The 26,995-nt window shown below is 40.9% G+C and overlaps 2 protein-coding genes across 3 annotated transcripts; both read left to right on the top strand.

Moving 5' to 3' along the window:
• Positions 1 to 2,344: 2,344 nt before the first annotated feature.
• Positions 2,345 to 16,096, top strand: LOC127305905 (DNA repair and recombination protein RAD54). The gene is made up of 23 exons (XM_071822903.1): positions 2,345 to 2,791; positions 3,899 to 4,282; positions 4,550 to 4,636; positions 4,784 to 5,024; positions 5,158 to 5,283; positions 5,420 to 5,476; positions 5,564 to 5,650; positions 5,863 to 5,958; positions 6,106 to 6,156; positions 6,283 to 6,357; positions 6,451 to 6,537; positions 7,071 to 7,162; positions 7,231 to 7,363; positions 10,361 to 10,480; positions 10,554 to 10,667; positions 10,768 to 10,851; positions 10,937 to 11,017; positions 11,104 to 11,162; positions 11,821 to 12,016; positions 12,115 to 12,213; positions 12,554 to 13,008; positions 13,195 to 13,255; positions 15,761 to 16,096. Exons 1-21 carry the CDS (start codon positions 2,496 to 2,498, stop codon positions 12,896 to 12,898), a joined length of 2,910 nt encoding a protein of 969 aa, XP_071679004.1. The 5' UTR covers positions 2,345 to 2,495; the 3' UTR covers positions 12,899 to 13,008; positions 13,195 to 13,255; positions 15,761 to 16,096.
• Positions 16,097 to 17,327: 1,231 nt separating this feature from the next.
• Positions 17,328 to 18,523, top strand: LOC127305904 (uncharacterized). 2 transcript variants are annotated; one of them, XM_051336506.2, is made up of 2 exons: positions 17,328 to 17,963; positions 18,080 to 18,523. In XM_051336506.2, the coding sequence occupies exons 1-2, from the start codon at positions 17,505 to 17,507 to the stop codon at positions 18,086 to 18,088; spliced, it is 468 nt and encodes a 155-aa protein (XP_051192466.1). In that variant the 5' UTR covers positions 17,328 to 17,504; the 3' UTR covers positions 18,089 to 18,523. The 2 variants fall into 2 exon arrangements, with proteins under 2 accessions (XP_051192466.1, XP_051192465.1); XM_051336505.2 differs by having other exon boundaries at positions 17,331 to 17,963; positions 18,099 to 18,523.
• Positions 18,524 to 26,995: the final 8,472 nt, after the last annotated feature.

The following is a 26,995-nucleotide window of genomic DNA, read 5'->3' as shown; positions in this document are numbered from 1 at the left end:
GCAAAATCCCCCACAATATATGCATGTGTGATGAACTTGTATACATTGTCAAGCTTAACCTTCAGGAGAGTTTCCACTATATATTCAACCATGCAAAGCATAATAAATATGAAATGCATGAGAGGCAAAACACTTAAGCATAAACCAAACTTAAGTACAAAACCATTTCCCTTAAACCCTCTAAACTCCCCTCCCATTGTCAACAAGTGATAAAATGGGTGCAAATTTATAAGGCCAATATAGTATGAGTTCCTCCCCAAGGCGTGCATTTCTCATAATATGAGTGGAATCAAATGCACATATCCAATAACGAATACATGGAGGAAAACACAATATATTGAGGATCAAAGATTGCAAAATGTAATAAGGTGAAGAAACTTCAACGAATGAAGCAAGCAATCAAAACATCCAAAGAATCAATTGAACAAAAACAAGATGTCATGATAGAAAGAGATAGTGCTCTAAATGAAATAAGGAAGCTCCCCAAGGTTCGTGCATAAATTAGGATTATTACATTTGAATACAATATGCACAAACATGTAATCCTAACACCCTTTAAAAAAATTATAACACAAACAATAAATAGAGTATTGATAATAATCAATACGCTTGTCAAGACAAACTTGTGCCCAACAACATTCATGATATATGAGTGCATGAAGATGTAATCACAGTAAACCAAGCACTCATAAATCAAGTTCTTAGCAACACCACCAAATCTAAAAGGATAAGACAGATGGTCGGCGAAGAACGAGGATATCAAGGCTAGAGGTTAACACTTCTATGCATATAAGTTTCTAAGTGGAAAAAAAAATCATGATGGAAAAATCCACTAAGAAACATGCACACACAAAAGGTTAGATGAAATAAAGAAGACATGATATCCAAGAGGAAGCCAAAAGATATACCGAAAGGATTCTTGCTAAAAAGCATATATATCAATGGCTCCTTTTTCTCTTAAGGTATATTAACAAACCTCAACCAACAAAATCTCAAAATCATCACAACTAACAATAAGGGAACTAAAGCTAGTTGGGATATATTGAGAAAGGCAACAAGTATCATACGAAACATTCAAATTGCAATTTCAACAATATTGCACATGAGAGCTCCTTGAGGAATTGGTAAGCGATAAATTGCTAAATGAAACATTTGGGATAGGCAAATCATGAACATGATTTATATATTCCCCTTTATGTGCATCATCTCAACTTACTCACATAAGAAATAAAGAGTTTTATTTTAAAAGATCCTTGCAAGAACCGCAACATTTGCAAATAAATAATTTCATGCTAAGATGCAACCTATAATAGGTTGGAAGCAAAAAAGAGTATGCATGAGTAAATACTTGTTACCGAGATAGAAATGAGATCGATGATGTAGTGGATATGAGTTCGTCGATCATCCTAGCTTGGCTACAATCATCATATAGTGAAATCACCTTCTTTGAACATGAGACAAACATCTATTGCATCTCCAATGTACCTAAAACACAATCAAGTACATTTTGGTCCCCAAACTTATTGGGTCCAAAGTGGTTATACTAACCACAATACATAGGACAAACTCCATATAAATATGTGAATATTTATAGATGATGTGCAGAGATGAATATAATGTTATACCTTTGCTGTTGACATCAAGATCATCGATCCCATTGCTATCTCGCTCGGCAAGGAGCCCACTGCCTTCTCCAGATGCCCTCGCCCGACCGACGCCCCCACGAGGAGGCTGCGGAGGCGGAGCTCGGCCGCCAAGGGTGCTGGCATCGGCAGCAGGGGAACCACGAGGTCGAACGGCGCGTTGTGTGGGACCTCGACTCGTGGGGGCAGCGGCCTTGGACGGAGGAGGAGGAGGAGCATGACCGCGCGGAAACTGCGCGGAGGGCCAGGAGGAGGGTGGACGAGAAGGAACGCCGGCGGACGGCCGCCGCCGGGCCATCCAGCTGATAAAGCTTGAGTGGAATCCTCACGCGTACAGGTCGCCTACGTCGAGTGAAATCTACGGCCCCGACGGCGAGTCGGCGGCGAGGCCGCCGGCCCCCTACGTAGCTAGACTAGTAGTAGGTAGTATTAAGAAAAATGTAATATGTCTAATTTTAATGAAAAATGAAGCTATCTCCCTAGGACACATTGGAGATGCAATAGATGTTTGTCTACAATATGGGCTTAGAAACAGATCCACAAGCGGAGGGTGTGCGGCGGTGTATAGGATTTGCCGCCTCGGCCTGGTCAGAGCTGTTCGACGATTTTGGGCATGTAATATGGGCTTAGAAACAGATCCACAAGCCCAGCCCAATCACGTCTCCGTTTCTCCTTTTTCCCCCGCATCTTCTCCGACACGCTTCTTCCCCCACCAGACCGCCAAAACATTTTGCAGCGCCTCCAAACCCCGCTTCCCCGTTCCTAAAAATTCCCCAAAAAAGCCCCAACACCGAGCTGAAAATCACGATTCCACACCCATTTCGAACTACTCCGCTCGCCGGAGGCGGGACGATGCCGTCGAGGAGAAGGTGCGGCCGCCGCGGCGGGGATGCCGACGACGACGAGGTCGTCACCGTCTCCTCCGACCCCGACGAGTCGGAGTCCGAGGCGGAGCGCGGGGAGGAGGCGGACGACGACGACGACGAGTACGTGGCGGACAGCAGCGACGGGGGCGGCGTCGAGGACGAAGCCGAGGAAGGGGGCGACAGCGATAACGGCGACGGCGGGCCGCTACTTCGGGGCGGGCGGCGCGGGGTCGAGGAGCCCGATGAGGAGAGGAAATCGCAGAACGTGGACGCGCTCGTCAGGTACGCTCTCGCCCGACCATTTCGGCCCATGTGTGTGTCTGTATCCTGGTGGATTATTGACGCGTCGTAGTGGATTCCTAGGGTTCGGATGCGTGCTCATATGGATTTTGATGGTGACGAGACTAGTCGATGGATATTCCTGAATTGTTGTTGTAGGCATGCTTGTAGATTGTGGTGTCAGATGCCAATTCAGCATTAGATTCCCCAATGGTAGTATGGTACACTAACTCACACACCCTGTTAGACACAGTACTACATTTGGATTTGGCATAGAGATCCAAGCAAAACTCCTTTACCCACACCGTGGCCTGTTAATTCCATCTTCGTGTGGGTGCACAAACCAAAGGGATTTGTAACTTAAAGATGGGATAAGAGGAGATCTCCTTTTTATCCCTTTGCATTGATTGTCTCGCAGTTAATCCGAAGGGTTATTTCCCGAGAACATTATCCTCTGGAGTATCCAAGCCTGAATGTTGAATTTTTTTATTCAAGGCCTCTCACTAATTAATTATACCGGGCACTCAATTTTTCATGACTGCTTCAAGCTAAATATTGGCACTAGCATCAGTGCGGTGACTGGTGACTAACTGGCTGTGCATTGTTGTACAGAATGACTTAGGAGGAAATCACTTGAAACCAAAAAATATTGGCACTAGCATCAGTGCGGCATTTTGTCTTGTAATTCTTTTGATATATGGACCGAGTCAATAACCCACCAAGTAAACAATAGGTAGCTGATCATTGCAAGTATGGTCTTCTATGTGCAACAGATTTCTCTGTAGTGTAGATAAACCTATCTCTGTGTCAGGATTTGAAGTATAAATGTATGACAGTGAGTACTGAGGTAGGACTAGTCTTTTATACAAAAGAATCCTGAAATCTTATTGTATTGGTCAGTTACAATAGCTGAAATAATCCTGCTCTATGTGATGTATAGCTCATGTTCACGTCAAGCCTTTTATGGCCCCTTACAATCTTTGTCAATTATAAGTCATTTTTCTCTTAGCTTACCTTCCACACACAGAAATTTGTCTCGCCCTAATCGGAGCTGGACAAATGCATTCTCTTGTTTGAAGATATTTATGTTTTTCTTCTGGTTTCTGTCAGGGGAAATCTGATTGTAAGAAGGCAGCCACTTATTCCGCGTATCCTTTCAGTTTCTGATGCGGCAGCGATAGCTCGAAAACCATTCAAACCTCCATGCGAAAATGGATATGGTGAAAGTAGTGAGCATCTTGCTCGGCGCCTTTCAGCCCGTAAAAGATTTGTCCCATGGGGTTCAGCACAGCCATTTGCATGTGCAGTTATAAACAATCTTCCGCAATCACCTTTTATTGCTAGTGATGATTCATCAGAAAAGGAGGAACCTCTTCCACCTGGCATAGAGCCATTAATTTTGTGGCAACCCGAGGGATGTGATAAGGAGAATAACAATTTTACGGCTATAGAAGTTGATCATTTGCTTGTACGTTACCTTCGCCCTCATCAAAGGTAATATAGTATCCTGCTATTATTTCCACTATGTTCATTTTTACATGCTAGATAACATAATTGTCATATTGATCTCTTGAAATGAATCAGTGTTACATTTGCATGGAACAATGCTCTCTATAAGTTCTAGGTGTATTGTCCCTGATGTTAGATCCAACTTATACAGTGCAAACAAGAATTAAGAATGCTGATTTGTTCTGAATCTTCGAGTGGAAATATTTAGTTCTAGTTTAGCATGCAATACATCACATGTTTGTTGCAATGCAGGGAGGGAGTTCAATTTATGTTTGATTGTGTCGCTGGGTTGCTAAGTGATGATGGTATCGCTGGATGCATTTTAGCTGATGACATGGGGTAATAAGCTGGAAAAAATCCCTCTCTCCCTCTTGGCCTCTTGTCCACTTCTGTACTTCGATGTAAATATGTGATGCTTCTGTCTTTACCCCTTTTACTTAGTCACTGTAACATAAAGCTACTTCTGACGCTACCAAATATTTCCAGATTGGGGAAGACTTTACAGTCAATAACTTTACTCTATACCCTTCTCGCTCAAGGCTTTGATGGTAAGCCGATGGTTAAAAGGGCTGTCATTGTGACCCCTACAAGCCTAGTTAGCAACTGGGAGGCTGAGATAAGTAAATGGTTAAAGGGAAAAGTGCATCTGCTTGCCCTCTGTGAAAGCACACGTGCTGATGTTCTTTCTGGAATAGGGAGTTTCTTAAAGCCCTTGAGCCGTCTTCAGGTTTTCTTTTTCCCAATCTCTTATTCTTTTTGCTCTTTTTGTACTTATAGGCATACCATGCTTACAACTAGCAATTACAATTGCAAGTTAATGACAATGTCTTGTGACTTTATATATTTTTGATTGTCTTCAGGTACTTATCATATCTTATGAGACCTTCCGCATGCATTCGTCAAAATTTGAAATACCAGGAAGCTGTGATCTTCTCATATGTGATGAGGCTCACAGGCTGAAAAATGACCAGACTTTAACAAATAAGGTATATCAGTTTGCCAGTTGAGGTTCTGATTTTTTTTTGCCAATTCAGTTACATTTTGTGCACGTGCAAGCTGTTTGCATTTGGGTTCCTCCCGGTTTTGTTCTGCCCGAACTCATCAAAATACTTAATGCGCTAGGCTTTGGCCGCCCTTCCTTGTACACGGCGTATCCTGTTGTCAGGTACCCCAATGCAGGTAGTTTTTTTCTTTCCCATTCCTTCTCATTTTGTACATGGGGCCATTGTTTTGGATTTCGACATATTCTTTTTTTTTTTGCTGCAGAATGATCTGGAAGAGTTCTTTTCAATGGTAAATTTTACAAACCCAGGAGTTCTAGGGGATGCTGCATATTTTCGCCGACATTATGAAGTATGTACATTTTTTATGAATAACAAGTCATGCTGCTAAATTATGAATTATCACTGTTTATTAACACACAGAAGTGTTTTCAGACATAATCAGTTTTGGCATTCAAGTTTTTGTGTGTGTGTCGTGCACCTAAAATTATGTGTTATTCCAGTTAATTGCATTCTATCTTCCTTTGCTCTTTACTTAACTCTATTATCCACCCCTAACTGAAGGCACCAATAATTCGCGGAAGAGAACCCACAGCAACTGCAGAAGAAAAGAAGTTGGGATCCGAGAGATCTGGAGAGCTTAGTGCAAAAGTAAATCAGGCAAGTTTTTTCCCTCTGAAGATGGTTGTCTGCACTCTGCACTACGTAATTTTGTGCAACTGTATTGTTCACACGTTATGCTATAATTTTAAGCTAGCTGGAGATTATTTACCTTCTGAATTCTTATGGCTTCTCAATGATATTCAGTTTATATTGAGAAGAACGAATGCCCTGTTGTCCAATCACTTGCCACCCAAGGTATGTTTGGCCTAATAAGGTCCTCTCACATTAAAAAAACTCAAAAATAACAGTGTACCTGCTAGGCTGCTATCCATTTTGTCTTCTTATAGTGCCTCTGCATCACTTAACCTTGCTTATATATAGATTGTTGAAGTAGTGTGCTGCAAGCTAAGTCCCTTGCAGATGACATTGTACAACCATTTCATACATTCCAAAAATGTAAGGAAATTTATTTGTTCTCAGTTTCGTTCATTATGCACATGTAAGGCAGTCGGAGTTATATTTACAATATTCTATTGTTGATCCTGTCAGGTTAAACGCTTGATCTCTGAACAAGCAAAGCAATCTAAAGTTTTGGCATATATTACTGCTCTTAAGAAATTGTGCAACCATCCTAAGGTAAATAATTTCAATTTAATGTTCTGCCTGCGATGCATTCATCATACTCTTTTAGTGAAAGTAGTTTCAACTGGTCCCTTCGGGGACATCCGATAAAAAAAGTAGTTTCAACTGTAGGTTCAAAGTTTATTGGTAGTCTGTTAGTTTTTACTGCACTTGTTGAGTGGCCCTGCTTTGCTAAGCGCCAACATATCAAGCTGCTGCTGCCTGGCTCGGTCCTCAACTGGCATCATGATGTCGTGGCCCTGCTTGGCCTGCACCATCTCCCCAGCATCGTTGCCACCCCGAGCTTGAGCTTTGTCTTGATTCCTGTCATGATTTGTGTTGAAGTATTTGGCTTTTCCTATTCTGTTCAAAAGAGTATTTGTGTTGTACTAATATGGTTTGATAGGTTATAAGAAAATTCTCGGCTGTTGTTTCTTGTGTAGTTGTGTTACTGTTCTTCGTAGCTATTCAGCATCCGTTTCATCTTTTGGTAACTATATGTAAAAACCATGACAAATATTCATTGGCTGGTTATCTTGGTATTGCAGCTAATCTATGACACCATAAAAAGTAACAAGTCGGGAGGCTCCGATTTTGATGACTGTCTACGCTTTTTCCCTCCAGAATTGTTTCAAGGAAGGTATGCCTCACTTTTCTCTCTAGCTTCTCAAGCTAATCCAACTTAACTGTATTGTTTATTTATGCAAGATCTGGATCATGGACTGGTGGAGGAGGAATGTGGGTAGAACTATCTGGCAAAATGCATGTGTTGGCTAGATTGCTGGGGCACCTCCGACTGAAAACTGATGACCGTATTGTCCTTGTATCAAATTATACTCAGGTCAGGTGTTTCTAATGCATTATCTTGACATGAAATAGTATCGGTGTGGTGAGGTTTTGTTGGTATTGGTGGGTTCTCGGGAATGGATGTAAAATTTAAACTATGTTCCTCTTATCAATGAACTGGCAAAGTTCATGCTGCATGTTCCAAAAATAGAAGAAAATAAAGCTATAGTTGGTGGCGAAATATTTCGTATCTCCAAAACATGCATGGGTTTTGCAACAATAAATCAAACTGGAATGTACGTAGAAATATTAAATGTGAACAAATGTTCTTCTTGACCTGAAAGTTCTACATGCTCTGTATCCTTGGGCCTGCTAGAATACTTTACACTTGCTAGTGGCTACTGACACTAAAAGGACAAACAGTTTTTCTCTCTTTCAAATTAAATTTTAAATGCTTCTGAAAAACGAAGGGATGGCAGCAAGTGTCACTAATCCAAAAAAAATTCATTGCCTTTACTACCATTAGGCCTTGTTTGGCACTGGGGTATTCGCGGGGATTTGCGGGGATCATCCCGGCCCATCCCCAAATCCCCACTTTTCCCCAAATAGCTGTTTGGTGCTAGTGTTTTGGGCCAAATTGATCCCCGCCCATCCCCGCCTATCCCCGCCTATCCACGACACTAATTCACTTTTTGCCTAAAACTAAATCCACGCCCCTACCCTCGCGTATTATCCCCGTCCCCGTCTCTTCTCCGTCCTCGTTCTCGTACGAAGCCTATCGAGACAACTCCACGCGAGTGGCTGGCGGTGGGCAGAGCGACGGTGAGCGGAGCAGCGGCGAGCGGAGCGGCGGCCAGTGGAGTGGCTGCGGGAGGGGTGGGAGAGGCGGAGCATCTTACAGGCGTGAGGGGATGGATCCCGCCTAGCCGCTCCACATCAGATCGCTGCAATTCTTGGAGTAGGACCGGCGCCGCTCTTCTCGAAGTACGACCGGCGCCGCCATCTACTACGGTTCATCTTCGATAAACTCCTCTCTATCTCGCCCTTTCTTTCTACCCCTGTCTCACCGCCGCTTGCCCGCACCGCAGCCGTCAGTTAGCTGCAGTTCTGAACCTCATGCCGGGCATTGTGCTGTGGTTCCTCTTGCGCGTGCAGCTGCCTGCCGGTTCGCTAGCTCTACATGATGCTCCAGATCGGGTCAAACCGCCGAATAGTTGCATGTACTTTCCATCATTTTCTGTGTAGCGAGCCGTATACTGCATCTTGATGCCAAATAAGCTGATAGTACACTGGTCGAGTTTACTTGCAGCTCGCTCTACATCTTTTGCAAATTTGCATTGATTCGGTTGATCTGTCCGTATTGTCTTCTTGGCAGATTTCACTTCTTTGCTTTGCTTGGCTGACTATTCCCTCAGCTGATACCCTACTGTTGAGTACTTTCTTGTTCTACTATATATGGTTAAATCTGGCTACTGCATATGAGTAATGGTGATTCATGTGTGCTAGGTGATGCTCCAGTTTGGAGCATGTGATCATTCTGAATATGCTTCCTGTTCTACTATATGTCTATATGATCAATATGCATATGAGTAGTTTCTTGTTCTACTATATATGATACCTATATATATATATATATATATCACTTAGTTTTTAATTCTAAACAATATAAAAGCAGTGTTGATGTGTCCACAATATGTGTGTGTTGATCCTTGGGCAAGGCTAACATTGACTATGTTTGGAACCTCTGTTTTGCCCAGCAACTGGCACGTCTTGGTTGAACTCCTGAAGTAGACATGGTTAAGTAGTATATTTTGAACTTGAGTTTGAATGCCAGCAGTTCTGTTAGAAACTGAATTGATTTTAATTTAGTACATCTATTATGTATTCAATTATCCATCACTGAAGAACATGATTGTGAACCAACGTCTAACATCTTCGCATATAATTTCAGAAAATCGTAAGGCCTGACTTGTGTTCCTTGAAGATCACATGGACAGTTTCCAAGAATCGTCTTTTCTCACAAAAAAACATTGCTGGGAATAGTTGTATGGAATATGTAATTTATGACGAACTGTGACTGAAACTTCGTGTTTTGAATGCTGATAACTATTGGATGTTGACTTTACAGACTTCTTTTAATTTGTTGCCATAAAAATCGAATCTTTTATAAGTTACGCTGAGTTATCTTCATCGTTGATTGTTATGGTGTTATGAGCTTGTGAACAAACCCTGGCTACCAAATACATTGTTTTGGAAGCAGGGGATTGGAGATTGGGAGAGGAGAGTATTTGTGGGGATTGGGTGATAGGTGGGGATTCATCCAATCCCCTAGCGGATTATCCCCACTAATCCCCACAAATACTCCACTACCAAACAAGCCCTTAGGGGTGTGCAAAATTGAAACTGGTGGAAACCGTTTTAAACCGGTTAGTGGGAGTAGTTCATTTCCCTTCACAAATCTAATCTCCACTTCTAGTTTAGTGCAAAAAAAATGAACTAAGCCAAAACCGGCCAAACCGTGAAACCGTGTTTGCCCACCCCTAACTATCATGTACGTGGTCAGACCATATCCTGTGGACATAGTAATTATAAGAACTATGAAAGGCATATATCTTACAACCTACTGTCAGGGCCTCCCCTACAGTTTTCTGCTTGTAAAAAAGTCTCATAACCGGAAACCCTACAGCACAAAGTCGAGAACAAGGTGCTCTAAATTAAGGGTGAATGATAGAGATAAGTCATAGAGTTACCTTAAACCTATATACTGCGATATATGTTTGGTTTCCTTTTTGAACTGTCAATATCTACAATTAAAGCTATTTGTTTCTGCACATTGCCTTATTTTGTTCCTTCAGGGAGCTGCCTAGTTGTTTCCTGTACCACATATTCTCTGTATGCCTGTCATCAAATAAGAGAATAGTCTTGACTCTTGAAATTGCGTCTGACCTAGTTTCTGTTCATAGAAGATGCTAGTTATAATTAATTTGCTACGGAGTATTTAGATACCTGCACAGCTGTAATAATTAACCGTTATCATTGTGTAAAATTGCAGACATTAGATTTATTTGCACAACTGTGTCGGGAAAGAAGATACCCATACGTTAGACTTGATGGTTCAACATCCATTAATAAAAGGCAAAAGTTGGTGAACCAATTCAATGATCTATCTAGAGTACGTAAACTCTGCCCTGTATTCTGAAGAACTTAGAACCTACCATTATATCTGAAATTACTGTATCTGGCAGGATGAGTTTGTTTTTCTACTTAGTAGCAAGGCAGGTGGTTGTGGGCTTAATTTGGTGGGTGGAAATCGATTGGTTCTCTTTGACCCCGATTGGAACCCTGCCAACGATAAGCAGGTTAGTATCTATGCATCACTGATTCATCACCTTCTGAAGGTTCTTCTTTACTCCACACCCATTCTGAGCGGAACCTTTTCATCTTTTGACATTTGCAAAGGCTGCTGCTAGAGTATGGCGAGATGGACAAAAGAAGAGAGTGTACATATACAGGTTCTTGAGCACTGGAACCATCGAGGAGAAGGTTGCCAACTCCGGATCTTGTATTTTTTCTATGCTTATCTCTTTCCTTCTCACTATCTAGTATGATATGCCACATTCATCTGTAGGTATATCAGCGCCAAATGTCAAAAGAAGGCCTCCAGAAAGTTATTCAGCAGGAACAAGCCAGCGACAAAGTGCAGGATCAGGTACTTGGAGTGATCTTTTGCTTTCTTTTCCATTCTGGAAGGTGTCAAATGTATGGATTTCTCACATCCTTGTTTCACTTTTACAGGGAAATTCTCTTTCAACCGAGGATCTACGTGATCTGTTTACTTTTCATGAACAAGTCAGGTGAACTCTGCCCCTCCATTATAGCTTGGACCTATCCTTTCTTCTGTACTTATTTTTCTGTTAAAATCACAGTTTCCAAAAACCAACTCAAACCAGTTGATGATTGATCTTAATTGGACTTGACATGGTTTGTATAAACTATGAGGAAATGAGTAGGAAAACGATATTGACATTATCAACTTTTGGTTAATCAATGATGATCAAATCATGCTTTAATTCTTGCTGCTAATTATTAAACCCATCGGGTCGGTATCAGTTGCCAGTCATGTACATAGGTGTAATCAAGTTGACTTTACAGTTACAATTATTTCTTGGGATTAAGATCACGCTTTCTTGCATATTATGTAAAAAATATATTATGTAAAACATCAGGCCTTGTAGTTCTTAATTTGTTTGATAAAAAGAGACCGCGATCATTACTTTTAGGTTGATGGTGTAACATGATGCCAACTACCATGGGATGCGAACAAAATGTTTAGAATTGTTGCAAATATGCTGTTAGAAACCGCGCTTGTTTTGAAGTTAGGCTTAAATACCTTGTTACCATTTAATACATTCAAGATACGTAAATGCAAAAATCCAAATTTGTTGGTTCGATCTACGCACAGTATGTTAGTTGATATTATGCATCATATTTTCCTTCCATTTGGTCATGCAGGTCTGAAATACATGAAAATTTGAAGTGCAACCGCTGTAACAAGAATGACCATATGCTGCTAGATGGTAATGGTTCGAATTTAGCTGCCACTGAGCACAAGACAGTTTCAACATCAACAGAAAGAATCTATAGTGATATTGGTGGATTTGGAGAAATCTCTGGATGCGTGCAGAAAATGAATAGTTCAAATCAACAGGTAGTTTATGCAACACCCTTCTGTTTTGGAGTGTAACTCTGTAGTTTCTTCAGATCTTAATTAGTTTGCTGTGCTCTGCTCCATTTATGCCCTTTCAGATTGAACAACCTTCTGAAGAAGATTTAGGAAGTTGGGGCCATCATTCTGATCCATCAACTGTACCTGATACTATACTCCAGTGTTCTGCTGGTGACGAGGTGATACCCGCAGTTCATGTCTCTTATATAGGTCTTATTTGTGTTAGAACTGGCACAGCTCACACCTCCTTTACTTTTTTTAAATTTTTTTCCAGATGTTTTAAGATTCTCTTCCACCAGATCCACTTGTTCTTACAAGTCTTCATTTTAATTAGATGATAAAACAAAGAGAAACTGCTTTACAAACTACCGACTTAACAGTTACCGGAATTTCACCGGGTTTTGAAGAAAACCGAGCTCTTTGGAGCAGCTTTGATTGTGCTATGGAGTTTAGGTTGGTTATAACGTGGTTCTCAGGAAATTCTGACAGCTGTTAACAAACGAAACGTATATCTTGCAGGTTTCATTTGTTTTCACCAATCAGATTGATGGGAAACTTGTTCCAGTTGAATCTATGGTGCGATTGACAACTCATCAACCAAATGGAATGGCAGCTAGTGGGCAAAAAGAAGTGCCGAAAATAAGTTCGCCAATGAAACCTGGAAGGCAATCTTTACTTGGCAAGAATTTGAAGATGATGGGATTCAATCTGAAGAATTCATCTTTGAAATGTCCAACTAAACCCAAGAGACCATCTCCAATTTGCTTGCAAACGTTGAATAAAACCAACCCCTCATCAGATCATCAACCGCAGAATAAAAGACTTCATGTTGCTTCTGATATATCTGATGATGATTTTGTTTGAGTCTATCTGATCTAGAGCTGAATTCTAGGTTGATAATGTCATCTGTTGATCTGTATTATAGTGTGAATACTGTCATCTGCGTTCCAGTGTAAATACTGCATACGGCTATGGTGAGTTAACGAGTCTGATTTCCCCCCCATGAGCTTGCATCCATTTGTAAAATGCATATCAAATGTATTTTACTGAAAATTAAAAAAGGTTATGCTAACCACCTTCTGAAGTGAACAGAACGTTATTCATCACTTGGCCTTTCCATCAGAGTAAGAAAAACTGACATGGTTGCTTATTACTGGCAGATCATTTCAAGACGAAGAGATGTACTGCAAATATTATCCTTGTACAATAGTACCATCAAAGGTTCACTAATTTTTTGCTTTTCATATGTTACAGTCATGTAGTGTGATGGTGATTTACTACTCGTGCTGCAATATTCATTGCATCTGTGTGCTTGTCTATAGATCTTCTTTTCACTTCATTTGATGCTGTGTCAAAATCTGTAGGTAGCTTTATCACCATGTTGTTTTATTCTGTGTATAATTTCCACAACTGGCCATAATGTAGTTCTCTTCTTGTTTTTAGGTCAGCAATTCTCTCATTGTTAGCTCGTAAGATGTTTAGCTTGTAGCTTTTCCGTAATAGAGGATCAGGATATTGTGAATACTGCAGTATGCAGAGGAGCCAACTGGGTGATTTGAGTGTGTTATTCTGATAGACAAGTAGATCAGGCACTGGGCTGTTCGCTTTCACCTCCAGCTGTTTGTTATTTAGGCCTTCCCATGTGGGTGACAGCCATACTATTAAGTTAGTCTATTTAAAGCTTGGCATTTGCACTGTTGCACTCACCTCCTTAGTATAGTCAAATCAAAGCAGTCATAGATCCAGCCTAGCGGCTATTTAATATCATCTTGGATAAGTCTAAACTGAAAAAACTGAAATTCGTGCTTATGTAGGAAGTCACGCTTCTCAATTCTGATCAAAATAGAACTGCTGCAATATAAGCTGGGCCATGTTTAGTTTAGTGTATTTTTGTTAAGAATTTGGACCCTGTTGCTGACAAGTGACAAATTTCTACATACATGAGATATGTAGCCACAGAAACAAAAGTGGGTGATCTTCACCTTTACTTATAACTAAGAAAATATGCCCCATTCCTTCGTTTTTCCTTGTGATCTGTAGAATTAAAGATAGTGAGTTGAGTCACAATGAGGCTGGTCTTCATTCCCACTCATCGCATGTGCAGTCACAAAAAGTTAACACATTGCTGGAAGAAAAGAATTAGTGCTGTTCATGTGCTCACATGGGTTCTCTTGATCTTAAAGAGCTTTGCTTATACTAAAACTTTGACCATTATGTGGAACTTTAGGTTTTCAAGCAACTCAATTAAGTGGAAGATGCTTGCACATATTATTCTCCCCACTCTTCATGACTGATCTTCTTTTCTTAAAATGGTTCTGAACTTCTGATCAGATGGTTTTTCATCAGGTGCTTAATATGTCATTCAATTTGTAAGTATATTTGGTACATAATATTCATAAAAAATGCACATAATTTGAACTTTTGGTGCCACTTTTTAAGGAACTAGCATACGGTTTTCATCTAACGATATTGCTGTGGAAAGACCTCACCTATTCATGATTCCACACCATATGGTTTAGCCACTTTCCCCTTTTTCCATTAAATGGTCTATTTTTTTCCAGAGCATAAAATCCTAGTTCTGTTGTGCTCGGTATTACTGTGTCACAACAGTATCTAAATCCTTATACAACTCACCTGTCTGTTAGGTGTTAAATTTGATGACATGCTTAAGGGCCATTCTGATTTTTTAAAGAAAAGTTTCTCTTGCCTGGCATGTCATATTGATATTTTTCCTTGGCTACTAAGGGTGTTCTGGATGGAGTACCTTGTTGCTAGTAATTTTGCCACTGAAGCATGTTCACTCAATCTATTAGCATGGTACTGTGAGATGACCTGAAACTACATGATTATTTAAAACGGTCCTATTTCCACTAGGAACACTATAGTTGTGATTTAATACAAATAGGACAGGCATTACTAAGGAACAAGAACTCTTTGACTGGTCCGCTGTGAGGTGACCTGTAGGAGGCACAGGACGGAGGACCCGTGCTATCATTTGTCATCGAGATGGAACCAGTGAGAGGAGGATTCTTGGAGATCACATGGTCCTATTCTGAGAGGTCGATGTCGCCAGCTCACTCTGGCTAATAACAAACCAGTCAAGTATCGGTCAAATGATCTTGTTACCTACTTTCTCCCTCCTGCTGGTGCCCAGCTGATTCCACTTCCGGACATCTTTAAGCTAGTTAGCATTTCTTTTGCTAAACCTGCATGTGCCTGTACACTTCTCCGCAGTTGCCAGATCAGAAGTTTCACTTTAATCTTTTATCGATAATGAAAAGTTTTACATCATAGAAGATCTGAATCATGGTTGTTAAAAATTCAATTTCAAAGAAATTAGAATTGCACTTCCTTTTTGGGTGTTAGATTTGGATCTCTAGCATACATCATTTTAACTAGATTTAACCATCACTAGCACGATCCTGGTCCCTCTTTCGAAAAAATATCTGTTTGCAAAACTTTAATCCCCTGCTGTAGCAATATCTAGTCTAGTAAGACATGTGCTACTGGTGTGAAAGGTCCGAGTCATGTAAACCATTTCCCTTATATCAAGAATAATGTCAATTTTTCTGATTCTTTGCTTGGGCATTCGTACTTCATCCTGCTTTGAACAGAGCCTACACTGCATCTGGAGATCTTGCCATTAAGTCGCTTTCTCTCTGAACAGCACATCTGTTCATTTGTTAAGAAGATTGCTTTCTGGGCTCATCTAGTCTTGTTCTTCAGGTCCTCCACGCCAGGGCTGCCGGTCCCTAATCCACGGCAAGAAAGCTACCACCGAACCTACACTCCCGCACCGTAGGCCGTCAGACTCAAGACCGTACGGCTTTCTTGTTCCTTAGTATGCGGGTTCATGAACAAAGCCTTCGATTCTGTTGTCTCACATGATTCCCAACAGTTGCCCGGTCTTGTATGATTCTGTGTGGTGTGGTGGATCATCATGTGTTCAATGAGGAAAGGGACTGTTGTCTGCGCCTTGCTAATTCCCCTGCAATTATGGATGGGTCTTCCTTGTTGTACTCTACACTTGGGAATGCACGTAAGGCTGGTATTCTTGCATCATACTCCTTTGAAACCCCACTATTAATTGTGCCCTTGGCGCATTCTGAAAAATAATTATGCACTTGAACTCAATTATTACACGTTTGTTGATGGCACTAATGTTCTGCTGCTCAATTATTACATGTTTCTTGTACTAGCAAACAAAATCTTGATAAACCACTTGGGGTCGATTTCGTTGCATTCTTGTTTAATATTTTTCTCCAGTCCTGTGATTTCAGTAAATACTACTAGGCTCCTTCCTATAAAAGCTTGTCGTCATTCATGTTACGAGAGGCGTGTAGTTCTGATTTGAAAATATTAATTTGAGGTTACGTGTCAAGCTGAAAGGTAAACACAAGTGGTTTTGGTCGGTGAGGGTGTGTGGTGACAGCCAGACCTTGTTGCGTCTGACTCCTGCATTGCACGTGCTCTTGCTTTCTCGGTGGTAAAAGGGCGGGGATCAAGTGTAACTGAGGCATGACAGAGCTCACTCTATCCAACTACCATGTTGGGAATTTTGTAATGTCAATTATCAGCTGATCTGTAGTGCCAAGGGACATGCACGCCGTCCTTGACAGCCATTGTTTGACCACAGCGGAGCCGAAGACCAGCATTTTGCCACCTATCCAAGCAACGCACGGTTCCAAATGAAGAAGAATAGCATTTGCCGACGCTCTTGATTCTTCTCCCACATGAGCGCCACACGTACGTCCATGCATCCCATCCGTGTTGAGAGCTGTGATCTATCCTCCCAAGATCGCATACCAACAACCCAACCTTCTTATACCAGGGCTGTCAGACATAGGAAAATGCAAGAGGTGGTTCCAGAGCGGCCCCATGCTCGGGCAGGCCGGCTACCAGAAGCTACACAGTGAAATTTGAAAACTTCCAACGGTTACTCAGTAATGGATGAAATTTCAAGTGTCTTGATATTTCACGTTTCATCGAGATTTTTAGTTTTAGGTTTCACTCTTAAAACCCATATACCCCACTGGTGTTTTATACGGATCGAGTGGACTCTCAGAAGTATTACACACCCTGATCTGTTTTTTATACTGAGTACAGTACATCACAGTATTTTAGTGTCCGTGCCGTTGATACACAGTTAACCGTTGGAAAAAGAATTCACCCTGATGTCCTGATTGTACCCCAATCATCATCACGGTTTACTACAGGCGGTGCTAAACAATTGCAGCGCACATCTACCCAAAGCTTAGCAGCCCACCTTCCTCCTCTCGTCGCTATATAATCCATCCAAATCCACCATCGCCTCCTCACCCCGTAACAGTACTGTGCCCCGTTTCAAACCACACGCCAAGGCCAGACACCACCACATTTTGAAAACCTCAACTGAGACTCGATCACGCCGGCCAGAGCGGACACAGCCCACGACGATCGAGCTAGCTGTAGCTGATCTAGAGCGCGAGCGATGGCATGCGTTAACATGTACAACCCGGACGGTGCCGGCTCGGCGTTCGCCGGGCAGCGCATCTCCTTCTCCAGCGACTTCTCCATGGAGCCGCCGCCGCCGGTGCAGAACCGGGCGATGGGGCTGCGGTGCCAGGAGGAGGACCAGAACTTCGAGTTCTCCGTGGGCACCCAGCCCGTGATGGACAGCCACCCCATGATGGCCGCCGACCAGCTCTTCTCCAAGGGCAGGATCCTCCCCTTCAAGGTCGAGGGACGCCCGCCCACCACGCTCCGCGATGAGCTCCGCGGTGAAGAGGAGCGGGCGTCGTCCAAGGTGTCCAGCCGGTGGAGGGAGATGCTCGGCCTCCGGAAGTCCCTCTGCGTCGGTGGCGGCACCAATGCCGCCGCCAAGAAGAGCGACAAGGTCGCCGCCGTCGACGCCGAGATCGCCACCGACGTCGCCGCGTCCAAGCTGCAGGTCCGTCCGGCGTGGTGATCTATACTACAACTGTATAGCAGACCACGTTAATTGATTATTACGTGCTGCATACCACAATATAGTATATAGTGAAGTGATTGGTTGTCTCATTTCAGATTGTTTGACTCGCTGCAGGAGCTATGAGGTGACCAGACGACGGAGACCGCACGACATGATCGAAAGCTTCTTCGTCTTCTTCCCGACCGTGATGCATTAATCGTGCTCGCCAATGGCTAGTCCCTGTAGATCGTTTTGTGGTTTGTCTGATTGCCGGTGTGCTAGCTAGCTAGATGGCCAGTATGTGTGTGTGTGTTGAAGAGCAAACAATTCTGTATTTTAGTTTTCCTTTCATAAGTGCTCTGCTCGATCTCTCTCTAGCTAGCTGCCCACTAGATCCCCATCACCTCACTGCTTCCTCTACCTCTTCTTCTTCCGATCTTTGTTTTCTCCTTCACCATCTCGCTTTGTCTGCCTGCCCTGCCTGCGCTGTACATAATGCTTGTGTGTAGATGGGAAATTTATGGTGCAATGATAAGCCTGCCATATGGCCAGATCTGTGACGACATGAGCTTACAGTGATGGACCTGTTGTGGGGATCATGCAACAGTGTGCTCCTTTGTCTCCTTGCTCTGCTGTACATATGTGTTTCCTTCTGCACAATGTGTGCCCTGCTGTATGTGAGCTTATAAAGGCAGACAAGAGCCACAGAACGGGTGCGTGTGTGAGCGGGGAAGACGAAGAGTAGCTCGCTAGCTCCCCCGACATGCCATCTGCACTAGATGCATCCTCCTGGCCATGGCTAGCGTGGTGTTATTGTAGTATTGATCTGCACGCCATGGTGCTCCATCAGCTTTCGACTTTATCGTTAAAAACAAAACGAAAGGTTTGAGGTTTGCTGCGCATCTTCTTCGCAGGAGAAATGAGATTTGATATATACTAGTGCTGGTGTTGCTTTAGCGGATTTCCTGGCCGCCCTGTCTCCAGTATAGATTGGCAGTCGGTAGCAGCTAGCCGTAGTGGATAATTGTATAGGAGGATAACGGGATAAGCAGGAAAAAAGGTCCATGGGTGGTGGTAGCACTGAAAAACCTAGGACTCAGACTTTCTGCAGCACTTCATTGGGCTTTTATTGTCTCTCATGATCTTTGAAAATGTTTCCCCAACCTGGTGGAATTGACGTCTAATCTGAAAGTTCTTTTTCTAAACAAACCAGAAGATTGCTGGAAAAGGTCAAGTAAAGGAAATATTGGTAATTTCCAAACTGTGAGGATTAATGGCAAAGCAATTATAACAGGAACAATGATCTGTGGATTTTGTAGACAAGAAGCCGTTTTCCGTCTGATTTGACCACACACTAAAAACCCAGGAATTCAGCAAGGACAATGATGTCTGCTTAATTAGTCCCTTCAAAATACAAACTGTTCCCACCTTGAGAGGTCGGCATCATCACATGACCTATGCTCAAGATCAGGCCCCAATCCACTCAGAGGAAAAAGATCCAAGTCCCCATGAAACTTGCTGAGAAGATGTTTTCTAAAATAAAAAGTGGATCCAACTTTGACTTAAAGATGAGGGGAGAGATGATTTTTTAAGGCGCAAGTCAGGTACTGCTTGCAATGCAAGTTCGTCTACAGGAGGAGAGGAGGCACTCTTAACAACATACTACATGATACACGTAGGAGATATTTCAACCGCCCCTCAAATTCACACCTCATTCAAGTTAGGTAACAATTAAATGTTTAATTTGTTTAATTGCCACTCTCTTTTGTTGGAACAAAATAATAGTCCACTTCTATATATCTTTTGGTTGATGAGACGGGCGAGAAGTGTACACCTACGTCTTCGCAACATAGTGGGTGTCACCCTATTACCACGGATGGCTGGGCAACCAATGATCAGAACTCCATGAAGGAGGTGACCCGTTGACAGGCTTCGCGCAACCTTGACTACTCGAAAGGTAATTGATCAACTAAATCTTCTATCTGTTCTCCTAATTCACTCATTTCTTCAAATCTTGAACCGGCGGGTTTAGCCTTAAGAAATAATGATGATGAGATTCATGTGTCAGTCAAGGCTTTAAAATACCTAGAGATTGGTCGTCTTAAGGTTTTCTCTCTATTTTACAAAACACTCAACCGAACCGGACTTAGATGATGAAGAAGCAGATGCCACTTATGATGGTCAGCTTATTGCTTATCTAGTTGGAGAGCAACGGAGGTGATTTTAGATGAGGCAAGACAATGAACCATTTGTGATATCACAACTTCTAACGGAAAATTTAAATATGTTTGGTTGGCTTAGAGCTACCTTCCGCGACCTATTTGGTTGGTTGCACAACCTTTTGTGCATGTAGGCAAAAAGGAAAACCCGTAGTTTGGTTAACTACTTAGAGATTTGCTAACGCAATTCCCTGTGTTTGGTTGTATGCAAGACATGTTGTGTGGTAACCTCTTCTTCTTCTTTGAGTGGTGGGTTTACCAACCCGTTTGTGCACAAGTAGCATTAACACTTAAAAGACACCGGTTAAAGAAGCATAAGCAAGACTAAAGTACCAATAAACATATTAAACCCCCAAAATAACAACAGTACTAGAAATTTGACTTCGAAAAACTTATGATAAAGTCAAGTGGATATTCCATCAACAGACTTTCAAAATGAAAAGTTTCTCTGCGGATTGGTGCGCTTTGATCCATAATTTAGTTTCCAGAGGTAGTGTGGCCATCAAATTCAATACTGGCGCGGGAAATTACTTACATATGAAAAAAGAACTAAGACCAGGTGACCCATTATTTCCCATGCTATTTAATATAGTGGATGGTATGTTAATTTTCATGATTGAACATGCAAAAAACGATGGTCAAATTGAAGGGGTGGTTCCACATCTCCGTTAATTAAGGACTTTCTATGTTGAATCTTTAGATGATACGATTCTCTTCATGGAACATGGTCTCGGAAAGGAAAGAAACTTGAAATTAATTTTATCAGCATCAAGAAACTTTCGGATCTCAAAATAAACTTCCACATTAGCGAATTATTTTGTTTTGGCGAGTCCGTGATGAGGTTGATCAATATGCCAAGTTATTTGGCTGCGAGCAAGGCCAGTTTCCTATTAGGTACTTGGGTATTCTGATGCACTATCGAGGACAAACACCGAGAAGTTGGAAAGTAAAGTTACCATCTCTTGGAAGATGATTAGTTATCATTTATTTGATATTAAGTAATATGGTATTGTACATGATATTGCCTGCTACCCAAAGGAGTCTTACATAGATTAGATTGGGTTATTTTCAACCAAGATTCTTGATAACTGCAAGAACACGTATCAGATGTAGCTAGTTTCGAAATAAGAGTATCAAACCACGATGAGCTACTAGTAGTGATGTTAATGCCCCTTGTTTCTATTTACCTAGAATCACTTAAAGCTGTCTCAAATCTCAAGCGAGGGTTTTAATTTAAATTGTTTTAAAGGGTGCTTTTGTAGAGTAAATAGCTGAAATTAAAGGATGAAAGTACAACTAAAGATTACGTCTGAACTGCAATAATACTAAAAATATTCTTGGGGCTGTTGGTTCCACCTCTAGTATTAACTAAGAACACAAACTAGATAATTCATATCTTAGCCCTCATTGTATGTGGGTAAGACTCAAACTTGGAATATGTATCTCATAACATATCGCTGAATAACCACTGCAATGACCTTCGGCAAGCCACCTATTGATCCATTGCAATTAAGGGATTACCCCGTGGATATTTGTTAAGCGTTGCGAGTTCCTTCTTATCCCCTTCTTCCGTACAATAGTGCTTCTGGCGGGTGGTACGGGCAGACGGTACGGGCGGGTCTTGCCCGTACCGATGCCCGTTAAAGTTACTGGAAGTTGTCCTCGCATTTTCCTTTCGCCCAGGTGCATAATTAAGTGCTAAGATGATTTCTATCACGTCAATTTGCTAGAAAATGACAGTTTTCATTGATATTTCATTATTGACTTATTATTTGAAAATCCTGTGTAGACAAGCATAAAATGGCGCGGTAACGCGGTGAAATACAAAATTCCTACTACTACTCAATGATAACTTAATAAAATAATGATATTAAAACATGCTAAAAATGCACTCATCAACTTTCCCAAGCTAGACTCTTGCTCGTCCCCGAACGAGCAAGATATAAGCTTAATGGACAGAGTCATCTTTGTTCATGAAGCGTAAGTCATTAAAACAAATGTGGCATTTTAAGAACAAGGATTATAACATCGGATGTAGAGTTAGATCATGAATAACACTATACTATTCTTAAACTCAAATGACTTAAAGGCCTCCACACCTTTCAAGATTTGATAGCAGACAAAAAGATTACTTTATCTAAATATCATAAGATCATGAAGTTAGCTTTTCTTCGTGAAATCTACTAGCAACTCTTCTCCTTTTTCTACTCCTCTTTACCATTTATTTTTCTCTTTTCTCTTTTCTCTTTATTTTCTTTCTTTCTTTCTTTATTTCTTTCTTCTTTTCTTTCTTTCTTTTTCACATGAAGGAACCAATGATCATAAAATACTTTGTAAATAATTTTCTTATATTCTATCAAGACTTACTGGTGTGGAGGACCATAAAATCATCATCATGATGCAAGTACAAGTATACTCACCCTAATGCATACATCTGATATAACAATCATTATTTATTCAAGCTTCAAATGAAATAACGGCTCAAGGTTCATAGGATAAGAGTCCTTCACCATCCAAAGGAAGTACATGGTATGATAATGCAAAAAGTTCTTATACTAAGAATGCACAACTTGAAATAAACTTGCTTAATACTGATAGTAAATTTCACAAGGCTTAGGATGATCTCCCCAAGCTTAGCGTCAAGCTAGGCTAGATCACACAACTACTTGAGTGTACCTATTATTCCTTAGGAGTGAATGATGCTCCACTGATAGTATCCTCCCGCTTCAGATTGCAGGCGTGCGTGATACACACAAAACGAGTAGCTAACTCTGTGATGTCATCATGTTGGTTCTTGATCACTTTAACAAGCAACTTCCTGTCATCAGCCATCTCAAGAACAACCTTAGTCAGGGTTTTCGACTCTCTGATTGATGTCTTTGACCCTTTTCTCAAGGTCTTTACTCATCAGCCAATAAGAGTTGACCCCCTCACTCACAGTTTCAACACAAGCCGTAGAAACCTTTTCAAGAGAGGCGACCCTTTTCTCAATTTCTTCATGCTGCACACTCTCATCTATAGGGGATAAGCTGGAAGGAAATTGGAGAGAAGATCCACGAAGATTATACCTATAAGGGTTCGGAGGAAAAACCTCCTTCATCTTCATCTGCTTTTGAGACCCTTCCTCCTTTTCACCCAAATTTGCTTTATGTAAAAGGGCTGCATGTCTTTTGTAGGAATAGACTAAAGATTATCAAGAAATCTGAGTGGGGGGAATTGAATCTCAGCAGAACCCTAATTGTTGAAGAGAGAATAGATAGAAAAGGGAAACTGAGAAAAGAAAAACTCAAAAATAAGGATAAATAAAAGGCTCCTACGTCGGCACAGACATATGGTACGGGCGGGTTTGCCCCGTACCATCCGCCCGTACCGGGGCAGGCGGCAATTACTTCTCTCGTTCTTTTTAAATCCATCGCTCAACAGAAGTCTGCAGAAGTTACTGTAAGTTTAACGACCATCGGTACGGGTATATGCACCAGTACCACTCGGTCGTACCAAAAGAAGACGGAAAATGAAGAAACAACGAAAATTTCCCGTAAGTTTAACGACCATCGGTACGGTCAAATATGACTGTACCACTTGGTCGTACCAGAAGGAAGTGGAAAACAAAGAAAACATGGAAGGTTCTAGTAAGTTTAACGACCATCGGTACGGGTAGGTACGACCGTACCGTCCACCCGTACCATGGTCAAAAACATATCAACGAGCACGTTTGACAGGAATGTGTGTGAAAAATCCAAATAGAATCCCAGACCTGAGTCTTTAAGATGCAAAAATATCAACGAAAGACTTTTCATCATAAGTTCTAACATAGGTGTCTTTAATGAATTCCTCAGCTAAAACCATTATAACTTCAACAACATCACTTACCTCCTCGGCCCTGTAATGCCTGAGGCACTGGCCTTTGACAATCCATGAGCTGGAGACTGCCCTTTCATTTTTACCGCACCTTAAGGGTAGGTTTCCTCCATATCATATGGTCCTTCCCATTTTGACCTCAATTTTCCTGCAAAAAGCTTAAGACTAGAGTTGAATAGCAAGACTTTATCCCCTTGTTTGAACTCCTTCCCTTTGAATCTTTTTATCATGCCACCTTTTGACTTTCTCTTTGAAAAGTCTAGAACTTTCATATGTTTCACTTCTTAATTCATCTAGAGCTTGTATATCTAACAATCTTTTTTTCCGGCAGCCTTAAAATCATAGTTCAATTTCTTAATTGCCCAAAAGGCTTTATGCTCTAATTATAAATGTAAATGACAAGCTTTACCATAAACCATTTTATAAGGCGTAGTTCCCATTGGGTTTTTGAACGCAGTACGGTATGCCCAAAGAGAATCATTAAGCCTCATAGACCAATCCTTCCTAGTGGTGTTAACTATTTTCTGTAGTATTTTTTTGATTTCCCTATTGGATAATTCAACTTGCCCACTAGTATGTGGATGATAAGGTGTGGCCACTTAATGATTAACTCCATATTTATGAAGGATTTTCCGAAAAGTTCCTCCCATAAAGTGAGTCCCACCATCCGTTATTAGAACTCTAGGAACTCTAAATCTAAGAAAAATTATATCTTAAATCATTTTGATTGAAATTGCTTCATCTGCATGAGATGTTGGCATTTCCTCTACCCATTTAATAACATAATCAACAACAACTAAGATATGAGTATAACCATTCGATGGAGTGAAAGGCCCCATGAAATCCATTCCCCAAACATCGAAAGGTTCAATTATGAGGTTATAGTTCATGGTCATTTCCTGTCTCCTACTTATGTTACTTATATGTTGACATGCATCACAGTTCTTAACAATTTCATTAGCATATTTGAATAAAGTTGGCCAATAAAAACCTGATTGTAGAACCTTTGCAGCGGTGCGAGGTCCAGCATGATGCCCACCATAAGGACCAGCATGACAAGCCTTCAAAATAGGGAGCATTTCACTTTCAGGTACACACCGTCTAATCATGCCATCCACTCCATGCCTGTATAAGTAAGGTTCATCCCAAAAATAATGTCTTAGATCGTGGAAGAATTTCCTTCTCCGATGTAAGCCCATGTCCTTTGGTAGAAACCTTCCTACCAGAAAATTAGCATAATCCGCAAACCAAGGGTCATTAGAATTAACAACTGCAAGGCACTTGCCTAATATAGACTCATTAATAGGAACGAGATTATAGGCTATGCCTTCCACGCGACATAAGTGATCAGCAACAGGGTTATCCTTTCCTCGTATATCCACTATTTCCAAATCATACTCTTGAAGTAATAATACCCACCTAATCAATCGCGGATTTGCATCCTTCTTTACAAGGAGGTGCCGCAAAGCTTGATAGCCAATATGTATTTTTACCTTAGAATTAATGATATAAGATCTAAACTTGGCACATGCAAAGACAATTGCAAGAAATTCCTTTTCAGTAGTGGCAAAGTTCTTTTGATCATCATTAAAAAGTCGGCTAGCATACTGGATAACATTCAAAATCTTACCATCTCGTTGCCCCATGACGACACCTATTGCATAATCTCTAGCATCACACATTATTTAAAATGGTTCTTTCCAATTAGGAGGTTGTATAATAGGTGTTGTTACTAATGCTGCTTTTAATTTTTCAAAAGAAGTAATACATTCATTATCAAAAATAAAAGGAACGTCCTTTTGGAGTAAATGAGTCAACGGAGCAGCTAGATTAGCATTTTTTTTAATAAAACGCCTATAGAACCCAGCATGCCCAACAAAGTTTTGTAATCCTTTAACTTCATGTGGTCTAGGTAATTCCTTTAGTTGTTCAAGTCCTGATTTATGTATTTCAATTCCCTTCTCAGAAAATTTATGTCCAAAGACCTTACCTTCTCTTATCTTGAAACGACATCGTTACCAGTTAAGGATTAGCTTTGCTTTTCTACATTCCTGCAAAACTTGATCAAGATTATAGAGGCACTTATCGAAAGTATTGTTGTAAACAACAAAATCATCCATAAGTACTTCCACAATGTTTTCAGAAAATTTCTCAAAGATTTATAAAACACATTCTTGAAAGGTTGCAACAGCATTACAAAGACCAAAAGGTAGTAGCCTATAATCATAAGCACCATATGAGCAAGTAAAAGCTGTTTTCTCTTGGTCTTCAGGTTGGATAGGGATTTGGGTATATCCCGAATAACCATCAAGAAAATAAAAGTAAGAGCTATTTGAAAGCCTTTCTAAAACTTGTTCCATCAAGGGTAGTGGCTTATGAACCTTCTTAGTATCTTTATTCAACTTCTTGTAATCTATGCACATACTATAGCCAGTTATAGTTCTTGTGAGAATAGGGCTATTATCACCATTACTAATGATAGTTATTGCTCCATTTTTCGATATACAATGGGCATGACTTGCCCATTTGCTGTCCAAAATTTGGTAAATTATACCATCATCAAGTAAACGAATGACTTCTTTCCTTATAACTTCTTTCATTTTAGGGTTCATTCTTTTTTGTGTATCTACAAAAGGTTTAGCATCATCCTCCATGATTATTTTATGAGTTATTATTGAGGGATCTATTCCTTTACTATCATTAAGAGAATACCCACAAAATTTATCATGCTTAATAAGAACATCTAGTAAAGATCTAACCTCCATGGAAGAAAGTCTACTGCTTATTAATACTGGACATTTCTTTTCTTCATCAATAAATTCATACCTTAAGTCTTCATGAAGGGGTTTTAGTTCTAATGGCGGCGGATCCTCATCTCCCTTCCTCACCAATTCTTCGTATTCAGAGTCATGAAGGTCTTCTGCTTCTGCTGAGCTGTTCAAAATATCATCTAAT

This window comes from Lolium perenne, chromosome 6 (assembly GCF_019359855.2).
Source record: "Lolium perenne isolate Kyuss_39 chromosome 6, Kyuss_2.0, whole genome shotgun sequence".
In the NCBI taxonomy this organism is placed as follows: domain Eukaryota; kingdom Viridiplantae; phylum Streptophyta; class Magnoliopsida; order Poales; family Poaceae; genus Lolium; species Lolium perenne.
Note: the sequence above shows the minus strand (reverse complement) of the source record. Positions and strands in the feature narration are given on the sequence as shown.

What these genes read in the sequence shown, in the direction of transcription:
- LOC127305905 (XM_071822903.1), top strand. Translation starts at nt 2,496, where the DNA reads ATGCCGTCGAGGAGAAGGTGCGGCCGCCGCGGCGGGGATGCCGACGAC. An exon ending in ATTTTAGCTGATGACATGGG is followed by an intron (nt 4,637 to 4,783) that starts GTAATAAGCTGG and finishes AAATATTTCCAG; the next exon opens with ATTGGGGAAGACTTTACAGT. An exon ending in ATTTCATACATTCCAAAAAT is followed by an intron (nt 6,358 to 6,450) that starts GTAAGGAAATTT and finishes TGATCCTGTCAG; the next exon opens with GTTAAACGCTTGATCTCTGA.
- LOC127305904 (XM_051336506.2), top strand. Translation starts at nt 17,505, where the DNA reads ATGGCATGCGTTAACATGTACAACCCGGACGGTGCCGGCTCGGCGTTC.